The sequence below is a fragment of the Malus sylvestris genome, chromosome 5 (genome assembly GCF_916048215.2).
Source record: "Malus sylvestris chromosome 5, drMalSylv7.2, whole genome shotgun sequence".
In the NCBI taxonomy this organism is placed as follows: domain Eukaryota; kingdom Viridiplantae; phylum Streptophyta; class Magnoliopsida; order Rosales; family Rosaceae; genus Malus; species Malus sylvestris.
This window is the reverse complement of record NC_062264.1, coordinates 16295990-16306761: the sequence shown is the minus strand read 5'-3', so window position 1 is coordinate 16306761 and position 10772 is coordinate 16295990. Positions and strand designations below refer to the sequence as shown.

The 10772-nt window shown below is 37.4% G+C and overlaps 1 protein-coding gene across 1 annotated transcript; it reads right to left on the bottom strand.

Annotated features, from left to right (window-relative positions):
• Nucleotides 1-1506: 1506 nt before the first annotated feature.
• Nucleotides 1507-4964, bottom strand: LOC126624298 (uncharacterized). The gene is made up of 7 exons (XM_050293335.1): nt 4624-4964; nt 4336-4393; nt 3948-4028; nt 3764-3799; nt 3406-3645; nt 3173-3314; nt 1507-2521 (listed from the first exon to the last, which is right to left on the bottom strand). Exons 1-7 carry the CDS (start codon nt 4842-4844, stop codon nt 2028-2030), a joined length of 1272 nt encoding a protein of 423 aa, XP_050149292.1. The 5' UTR covers nt 4845-4964; the 3' UTR covers nt 1507-2027.
• Between the last annotated feature and the right edge of the window lie 5808 nt (nt 4965-10772).

Here is a 10772-nt window from a genome sequence, read left to right as displayed (position 1 = left end):
CAAGGAGCTTTTGGGGCTTGATCTTGAGGATGAGCGTTTCTTCAAGGGCCGTTGAGGCTTGATCTTGAATAATGGTGATGAACTGATCTTCAAGGGCTTTTGGGCTTGATCTTGAAGAACGGTTGGATGTGTGGATTCGTTGATGTTGTTGATCCAAGGGCCGTTGAGGCTTGATCTTGGAAGAACGATGAACAAAGAACGAAGAACACTTTCTTCAAGGGCCGTCGGGGCTTGATCTTGAATTGGTGGATTGTTGATCCAAGGGCCATCGGGGCTTGATTTTGAAAGAACGATGAATGAAGAACGAAGAACACTTTCTTCAAGGGGCCGTCGGGGCTTGATCTTGAATTGGTGGATGATTGTTGATCCAAAGGGCCGTTGGGGCTTGATCTTAGGATGAACGATGAACGAATAACACTTTCTTCAAGGGCCGTCGGGGCTTGATCTTGAATTGGTGGATGATTGTTGATCCAAGGGCCGTCGAGGCTTGATCTTGGAAGAACGATGAACGAAGAACAAAGAAGGCTTTCTTGATTCTTCGGGAACCTGGATGCTTGAAAGCTTCGGAGTTTCAGAGCTTCAGAATTTTGCCTAATGATTTTTTGGTTCCCCTAAATGAATGAATTAGCCTTCTATTTATAGAAATTTCCAAGGCCTAATTTTGAATAAAATATTCCAGATGAAATAAGTCGTTTCTGCCAGGTGTTGACACGTGTCCTGTTTGATGACTTTTCTAACTTATTTCGATTTTTTTGTTTAAACACACGCTACGTGTAAAATTTATGTAATACATGAGCGTTGAAACTTTGATTTATCGGTCAACATTTATTTACCGAAATTTCGATGTCTACAGTGAGATGTCGGGGGACAGAGAAAGAGACGGCAGGATGATGATGACGATGATGACGCTGTTGATGTCGGGGAGGGTGGTGTGGTGCTCTCGGGTGTAGGTTGAGGGGTGAGAGATCGGGGAGTGAGTGAGAGAGAGACGGGAGTGAGATGCCGGGGGACAGAGAGAGAATGAGGTTTGTTAGAGTGCTGTCACGTGGTAGTTTGAGGGAGTTTAGGAATCTGGATAAAGGGTCCAGATTTAGTCAAGCTAGGGGACCAAAATGATAAATTCAATAAAACTTTGAAAAAATATAAAATTACATATAAGTTCAGGGGTGGGGTTTAACATATTTGGTACCGACAAATATATCAAAACAATATATATCTATAATTACGTAATTGGAGTATCGATGGTATCAACAGCATAAAAACCATATTCATTCATATCAGATAAACGTATCAATACTGAATAGTCGGATCACCAAGCTATTCGGGTATGCACACAATTCACCGCCACTAGTGTTATCTTGACGAAGAAGGAACCTACTTATGGGTTGAGATTCATAATTTCGTAATAATGATTTGCCAATACGGCAAACACCATTTTGGAAATGGCAGGAGAAGGTCGAAATTACAAGTTTCTATGCCTTCATGAGTCATACTCGTACGAAATGATTTCAATCAGTACTAAATTTTCTGATGTATATCCAGTTTTTATTAGCTTATTCAGGAAAAGTTACAATATCCATCTTCCTCCTATTTACAGTGTACAAATGTTAGTCATGATTCATCCAACATCTACTGCCATAGTTACTCCCTTGATGGTCGTTTTGGGCGGCGTCACGGCTGACCTCACTCCTGGCGATATGTATCATCATCAACCGTCGAGATCACCGGCATCTATGCATTTCGATGCGTCATCAGATGGACAAAATCTATATTAAACATATATACGTTACGTTGTTATACACATGTGATTATCCTTCATTCCATCTGTAGATTCTGTACACTTCATTCCAGAGGACCAGACCAACGAGTTGGAATAAGCATGGTTTACTCTGGATACCCCTGAAGATGCCCGAAAAGGCAGTCCTCACCTTGGTTGCAACCACTAATTCATTGTGCACCATCCTGTTGGAATAATATCTGTATCGAATCTCTCAGGATCTTCAGTTCCAGCTAACCCATAAGAGAAGTCATAATCTTGAGCGACGAAAGCTTTTGAGACCACGAGGAGGTGAATTCCTACGAGCAGAGGCAAATGGCTGCCCATTCAAAGACCCGCAAAATTTAATATCCCAACCCTCAACGTTCTTAGGGACACAAACATCAAACAGGACTTGGCCGAGTACACTATGTGCACTAATGCTTGGGGGACTGGGCAGAGAGACGGATCTTTCTTTTTTTTCATCTTGTAAAGACCCAGAGTCTCTACTATTTTGATTCTCAGCTGAACTTGGCAAGAAGAAGTGGTCGCTTGGCTCCACTGCAACTCTTCTAAGGCTCTGATTAGAGTTAACTGCTGCTTTCTGGAGATCACATATTAGTTCAGATATCTCATCTTGCACGCCTTCCATGTTAGTATTTTCACCTTCAAGTTCTTTAATTCTTTGAGAAAATACCGAGGCAGCCTTTTCAAGAAAATGAGTAACGGAAGACCTATACTGTATTGGATAATGCTTATAATGACCTGAAACAAACATAAAATTATATTTGTTTAGTTCTTATGTGCCACAAGCATTGAAGTAAACCGAGAGTTAAAAATGTGAAAAATTCTATGTGCTACTTAAATATCTGAGCAGAACTATCTATATCTGTAATTCTGCAAGTTCATTTTACCAATAATCATGTTGGACTGAAGGTCAGCACCAGGTCTAGACTCCCCATTACCATAGATTGGCATGAAATATACCACATGTTTAATGGTACAAGACTGACTGAATCACGGCCTCCAACTAAGAGAATGAAAATCCTCTGAACCTCCTAAAAACTAAACAAAGCTTTAACCATATGATTTTAAAACTTTTGCATCTATTGCTTTTACTTTATGTTTGTCCAAAATACGATGGTGCCCACAAGGATTCAGACAATTTCAATAGAACATTTTATACTGTTCAAGAGAGTTGCCTGTTGAACACGCTTGACATGCCATAACATCACCCAAACAAAATGATATAATTTCTTACATTACTACAAAGATAATGTTAGAGAGCAGTGCTAAGCTATGTCTACTGGTTTCCAGATACCTGCTGATGAGCGATGTAACTTTCGTAGGTAGTGCACTCTAAGGATATTAAAATTACAGAAAAGGACAGAAAAGGGAAAATGTTTTGAGACAAACCTAGGTGAGGGGAGCCATTCAATTTCACAAGCTTGACATCTCCTCCAAGTTCTTGTAAACGTTGAGTGAAATTGCAGATAATATGATAGGGGGCCAGATCATCTTTATCAGAGCACAGAACGAGAAATGGAGCACCCAAATTCTACAGAAAAAAAAAACTTAAATAAGTCCATTAACTAACAGAAACAAACAATAGACAGCTATAGATGAGTAAAGGCTGAATGACAACTTACAACAGATGAAAACAGAGCGTGCCAATACTCAGCGCACTGGGATTCAAATCTAGTAAGATACAACGCATCCAAACCGGAAGCAATGCCTTTAGCTACCCAAGAAACCAGTTTTGAAGATCCAGGCATCTTTAGAATGGTTGGGTGTAGAGCATATTGAGTGCCCAGATCACTTGTAAAATCAACTGGACCAGAATCATAGATGTGTCCAGTAATACACTTTCTGACCAATCGATATTCAGCCTTCACAAAGTTATATAACTAATAAGAACAGAGTTTCAAAATGAACATGTGGGATCAAATGGGCATTATGAACAAATTACTGCACAATTTTTAACTGAAACTACAAAGAAACACATACCGGATAAAGCTGACCTTCACAAATTCCGTCAATAATCTGCATTTACATTTTTCAAAGCTATTATATTACACAGTACAACCATTGTAATGAAATCAGAAAAGACTAGTTAAGACTTCTAACATTCCAGAAATCAACTTATCAGTACCAGATACAAAGTCGGGTATCCACTACTCACAGAACTTACCCGAAAAACCTTGTACATACAAGCTTTTGTACCAGCAGAAAGAGCCACAAAGACTACAGGACATGGCTTAACCCTTAGCTCCTGCATACCCAAAATAAATAAATAACAGGGACACTCCATAGATTAAACTTGAGCAAAATTAAAAGCTATGCATGCCAAATTCATCCGGCATTAAAAGCAATTTGAAGTTAGAATGGGATGGGAATAGGATTTTACGCCATATAAGAGTTGGGTTCTTTCTCGCCATTGGGCGAGTAATACACGTACACACACAACTAACGATACAGTCATTATCCCCGGAATCAGATCGTAGCTCCATATTTAACATATGGATCAAAATCTGAAGAAGCGATTAATAAGAAATTGGCAAACTGGGAAGGAAGCTGACCTCAACAAGCTCGTTGAGAATAACAAAGGCGGACGACATGGCCTTTTCGGGATAGAATCTGCACATAATGTCATCGTCAGAGCAAAAAAATCAGCTCAAAATGCAGCAAAAACTGAATAAAAATCCAATCTTTAAACCCATCCATGAATCATAAACCAAATATCTACCAAATACAAGCAAACCCACGAAAGATTCAGTACAAAAAGAATCTGAAAAAAAAAAACAGCTCATGTAAATGTTTGTTCTGTTTGGGTGGTGAGAAAATGCGAGAAAAGAAAATCCACTTACGCATGGAGAAAATGGGAATGGCAAACGAGGGAATTCCAACCGAGAGAGGAGTACAAATCCACATGATTCTGCAAGTGCCTCTCCTGAATCGAAACCCAAGCGAAGATAACAACGATTCCTTTGGAATCAGAGACCTCCTCCTTCCGTCCCCAGTAGATTCCACGGCCGACGCCAGCACCACCGCCACCGCCACTACCACTAGCTTCTCCACCGCTCCACATAGCTGCTGAGCTTCTTTGGGAGAATTTTGGGATTGAATTTTAGGGATTTTGGTGCGGGTGGAATTGTGAGGTAGATGGGGAAATGATGGTTGGAGAGGTGTTGGATTGTTAGAGCCACTCGTGTTCGTGTGCGAAATCCGGAGAAGAAAACGATATAGGGGAGGGGCCGTGGTCAACGTCATGGTGGGGTCTCCTCTCTGAGGTGGGATCCAGAGGACATGTCACACTGTAATGCACCACGCGCGTTTTAGGATAAGTTGGGCCACGTCGGACCCTTGCTTTCTTTACAACTTTATCCTTTTTTTTCCTTCTTTGTACTTATTTGACAAGTATGCTAAAATTGCTTCAAGTTTTGGGGAGTCTTGTTTTCTGGATTTAGTCCAGGGCTGGAAACTTTTCCGCAAATCCCAAACCAAATAATTTTTTTTTTTGATCTCATACTGAAAAATTCTCAAACCGATAATACCAAAATTTTCAAAATTCATACCAAATCGATCCCAAATTTTTCGATATTCAGTGGTTCGAGAATCCCAAATCAAACTAAAAATATATATATATTTATTTTGATTTCATGCATGTTGAATGTTGAACTTAAGTAGTTTGATAGTAGACAATATTAGAAATAGAAGTATGAAATTAAGTAATTTGGAACTTTGGAACATCAATTGGACTTGCTATGAACGAATTGGTATTTCAATTAGTATGAAATTTCAAATTAATATGAGGTAAAAAAACCTAAATTTTAATTGATATGAAATTAGGAAATAAAATTTTAGGCTTCCACATCCAAAAAATATCAGATTTCGACCAAAAAACCCAAAATCCAATCACGATCCATCCCGAAATACCAAAACATATTTCGGGAATCCCGAAAATTAGGAATAACGAAATTTCAGTTCGGGATTGGTCTTCAAATTCTCATCCCGAAAATTTTCGGTTTGGATTCAGGATCCCATTTTCAGTTTGGGATTCCATAACGAACCACCCCTATCATAGTTAATCAATCTTATATTTGATTCAAGGATTTAGATTACAATATTAAGGTAATTCTCACTTTACTATACATATCGTGGTTTTTAAACTTTTATACATCAAGTTTTTTTCATCCCATTGTCAAAAAAAGAAAAGTGAGGATTGTGGGACACTTTCATACTTTGTTAGACTTTTTCAAAACCTTTGTTAATGCATGACGTGGCACCCATGTAGATAATGATTGGATGTCACATGTCAATCTAACCCCATGTGAACATTAAAATTTTTAAAAACTAGGTAAGACACCAAATTGGGGTTTGTTGGAAGTTTGGAACCTTGTATTTCAACGGGTAAACATAGAACCTCTTTTAGAATTAGGAAGAACAGAGTACTGGATCAAGAGTTTGTTGGCGACGCTTGTTAGAAATTTTCATTTTTCCATTGGGTGCGGGAGTGGTGAATGAACACGAGGAATTGAAAAGAAAAAAACTGGATCAAGAGCTAGTTGGTGGGGTTTATTGAAATTCATTTTTCATTGGGTAAAGTTGAAATTAGACTCGAAACCTCTTATGGAATACAACACTAGTACACCAAGAGCTAGTTGGTGGAGTTTTGTTTTCTTAAGCTTTGGATACCGTTTGGTAACGTTTAAGATTAATTATCATTTTGCCCCTTAGTACTACGATATAGTGTTATTCATCTTTACTTGTAAGTGAGAGGTTTTAGGTTCGATTCTAGCTAAATGTGAAGTTGAACCACATTATTATAGCCTTATAGCTGGTCCACTGTAAGACTTAACCCACTCCCCCACACCCTTTAGTGTAAATATTATGTTTGTCAAAATAAAAAAATTTTGCCACTTCCAATTTGGTGGCTTAGGAGGCAGTAGAATTGAAGACCTTCTGCAAAATTACAAGTTTATGCAAACCTAACATGATATGTTTTTAATGAAATTCACGTACTCATCCAACTTTTCTTTTTAGATTTGTGAGTTTGAACTTGAGATAAAGTCGCAAATGATACTTCGGTTCATCATTGTCAGTTTAAAATTATTGTAGTTTCAATTTTGTTGATTTTACCACTATTGTTTAGTTTTATTACCAATTTTATTTTTAATTTTTGTCAATTTCTTTTTTATGTGGATGCCACGTATGTTAACACATGATCCTTGGACCTCTAAAATGGTACAAACTTGGGAGAAGTCCAGTTAAGGCTCAAATGAAGAAATGAAGATAAAAGTTCAAAGGAAGAATAAAAGCCCAAAGAAAGAAGGGAAGATAGAGGCCCAAGGGAAGGAAGACCAAGGCCCAACAGAATTAAAAAGATTATTCTGACGCTATAGATGACCACTCAATAGTCTGATTTTCCTACTAGCAGTAAAGCCGAGCGCTTCCTCATATAGTACTTTCCGACCACTATGAGCAAGTTGGCATACTAACAACATTATGACATGAATTCCTAGGGGCAAGTCTACTCGGAAACCAACACATGGTGGTCATTTGCGAGAACATAAGCCTATGAAGGGACATAAAGGCTGACAGATCAAGCGCTTGGGCATGAGTTTCCACAACCCTAGGGCCGAACAAAGTACTTGGTACACATTGGCCCAAGAAAACATGCAAGTGGATCTGAATAAGTGTCACTTCGTTGCCATGTGTCGACTAAATAACGAAGGGACAACTAGCAGGTCACGTCAACGTACTTGGTCCATTAAATGTTCAGGCGGTTGAAAACTCAAGCTCAAAGTCATAGGGCTCACTAAAGACTTGTATAAGGAGGGTGAGTACACATTATAACGATCAAACAAAAAGAAAGAAAGAAAATATTAGATTACTTTGAGCACTTATTGTAACCCTTATTCAATATCCACCACAGTGGACGTAGCCCAGTTTTTAGGAGTGAACCACTTAAATTTTGTTGTTTAGTTCTTATTGTTTCAAACTCAAGCCCATCAAGAGCCAACCACACTGATCTTTATTAACCTCCAAAATTTGAGCGTTAACAATGTGCAACGTATTATAGTTTTTTCATGTTCAATCTCACTTAATAAGTTAGGTTAGAATGCTAGCTAAAGTGTTAGAACATAATTAAAAGATTTGGAAAAAAGTTCTTAGGTTATTCTACTATATTCAACAGTTGATATAATAGTTTTTTTATTTATTATACTCTAGTATCTAGCATCCATCATACATGACACACGCCGTAAACAACACCAATTTTTAAAAGTTAGAAATGTCAAATTTGAAATCTTTTTAAAATTTTTTAGACGAAATGTTAACGGTTTTATTATAATATTGAAAAATGATACAAATATAAAATAGTACATTAAGGATAACATAAAAAATATTCTTCAATTTAAATCAACTTTAACATAGCATAGAAGGCTAGCTTGGCCAAATTAATTGTCACCGTGCCGATAATTTGAGGGTGAAACATTAGCATGCCCAAGAATAAGCAAATGAATGCATTCAAATTTTTTAATAATATTAATTTTGTTTAAATTTAATAATATGAAGTATAGAAGTAGATTGTCACAGAGAAAAATAAACTTCTTTCAAGAGAAAAAGAAACTAAAAATATTGCTAAACTAAAGTAACTGGGCCAAAAAGTAGTATGTGCTTGATTTTTAAGAAAAGTAAATAACATGAAAATCCTCTACATGCGGTTTTATTTAGAGGTGTGATATTTACACACTCTATTTTACTTTTCACATACCTTTTTAATTTTCGGCAGTCGGATCAGATGAATTGAAGAAGATCAATGGACAAAAATTATCAAGAGTGTATGAGAAGTAAAATGGGATGTGTGGATAGCACATCCATTTATTTATTATAGCGGCAATTTTATTTATTATAGCGGTCGAAAGTAGTGATAACTACGTATTTTCGTATGAGTTCAATCTTAACCATTCGGGCTTTTTTTTTTATAACAATTTAACACATTAACGATATCGTTTGTATAAAAAAAATTATAAAAAAAAACATAGTTTAATGTTAATTTTTAAGTCAACATTATGCAAAAATATAATGTGTGAGAGTTTATAAAGAATCTTACTTTAAAAAAAAAATATCATAGCATTTTCTCTAATATATATTATAACACGGAAATCCTCAAATGAAAAATCTCAAACGTGCAAAATACCTTATAAGAATAATTAATAAGTTTCCGTAACACAAAATCGAAACCCCAACGTCCTTCATTAATAAGCAAGCAACATTCCTCCTTTTACAAATCCCCACCTCTCGGCTCTCTCTCTCTCTCTTTGTCAAGACTGAGTTTGCATTGAAATTTAGGTGCATCAGATCCAAAGCAAGCAAAATGCTGAATTTCAACAGCCATCTAGTTACTTCGGCCCACACATGGATTGAATCTCAAGTCTCCAGCCAAAATATTCTCTTGACTGAAGACTTGGGGGACTACTGTTTATACCATATTTAGGGCCTCCGTATTTAGATCTCGTACAAATACTCGGAGGGCTTAAATGTAATTATGTGATAAAGGAAAGGGCAAATATGTAATAAGTGAGGAGTCCTTATTCTATAAAATGACCCCTCACCCTCACAATTAAGGAGGCCATTTCCTAAGGCTCCTCACCCTCTCAAAGCTCTCACTCTCAGAGCTCTCTCTCTCTCTCAGATAAATACATAACCAGTGTGGACGTAGCCCAAACCTTGGGGTGAACCACGATACATCTTGTGTTCTTTACTTTCTTGCAGATTCACGGTCGGATTTACGTTGTTCCAAGACCTCCGGTTTTGTGTATCAACACAATTCACCATTTTAAGTGCTAAATTCATTTTTAATTTCTATTTTTTATGTTTATAACAATGTTGTATTTTGAAGAAAAATGTGAGGATCAATCATGCAACCGAGATATGATTATTTTTTAAGTTAATACGTGGGGGGTCACACTATGGCACTTACATGAATTTGCAATAAAAAATTATTCACATGTAACAAAGATTCGGGCTTAAACCAAGTAACGAGCATCCATAATAATTAGATATTAAACTCATTAGTCAAGTGAGTCGAATTTGAGACTTTCGTCACTTACAAATAAAAAGAAACACTACTAGATTGTAGTGTTAATGACAATCCTAGTACTTTAAACACACATTTTTCTAATAAACGTGTGGAGCTATTTATATACAATGATTACCGGAAATTACCATTTGCCCGACAGACCAACTTTCATCGGGCGAAGTAACTTTAGTTGATGGAATAAAACAATTCGTCGGGCAAAAGTGGTCAACGTTTTAGTTTTTTCAGAGCCCTTTGATCAATGAATAATGTCTGATGGGCAAAGTGACCTTCATTGGGCAACGCTTTCGCATCAAGAGAAAAAAAATGGCGCGTTGTATGCCACCTTTTGCGTGACAAACTCTTCAAGTTTCGTTAGGCAAAGGTATATTTGATAATTTAAGGTTTAAGGTTTAGGGTATGTAGTTCTTAGGCAAAATGAAATTTTTTTTGTTAGGAAAAAGTGATGGACATTTTGGTATATACGTTATACTTAATGGAAGTATAGGCATGTCTATAGCCGATGACAGCACGAAGCTGAGCCAACCTAGCCCTCTGTGGATGCTGCAAAGGTCGATGTCGATTTGGCGAGTGTGCGCGCGGATGAAGACGGAGAACTCCTAGCCGAAAAAAGGTCAAAGTGTGGTGGATCTGTATAGACTTGTCCTCAAACCAAATCACCCATATATAATGCAAAACAAGATCGCCGTCGATAACCCACTCCATTGATGAGTAAGCCTGAAAGTCAACAGCCTATTAACTCACAAAATGAGAGCAATCATCCGCACCAAGTGCTCCATGCTCGCCCCCTTCATGGAATCCCATCTCTTATCATTCCTTCTTGTCCCTCATTTGCTTCTCCTCACTGCCCTTTGCTCTGCTTCCTTTCTCTCCAACACCCTGTCTATATCAAACCATCAATTGTAATATCCAAAA

Excerpts from the sequence above, each read along its gene's own strand:
- LOC126624298 (XM_050293335.1), bottom strand. The coding sequence starts at position 4,844 with ATGTGGAGCGGTGGAGAAGCTAGTGGTAGTGGCGGTGGCGGTGGTGCT. Across the intron at positions 3,800-3,947 it reads GTATGTACAAGGTTTTTCGG|ATTATTGACGGAATTTGTGA; the intron begins GTAAGTTCTGTG and ends ATGTAAATGCAG. Across the intron at positions 3,315-3,405 it reads ACGCTCTGTTTTCATCTGTT|AATTTGGGTGCTCCATTTCT; the intron begins GTAAGTTGTCAT and ends TTTTTTCTGTAG.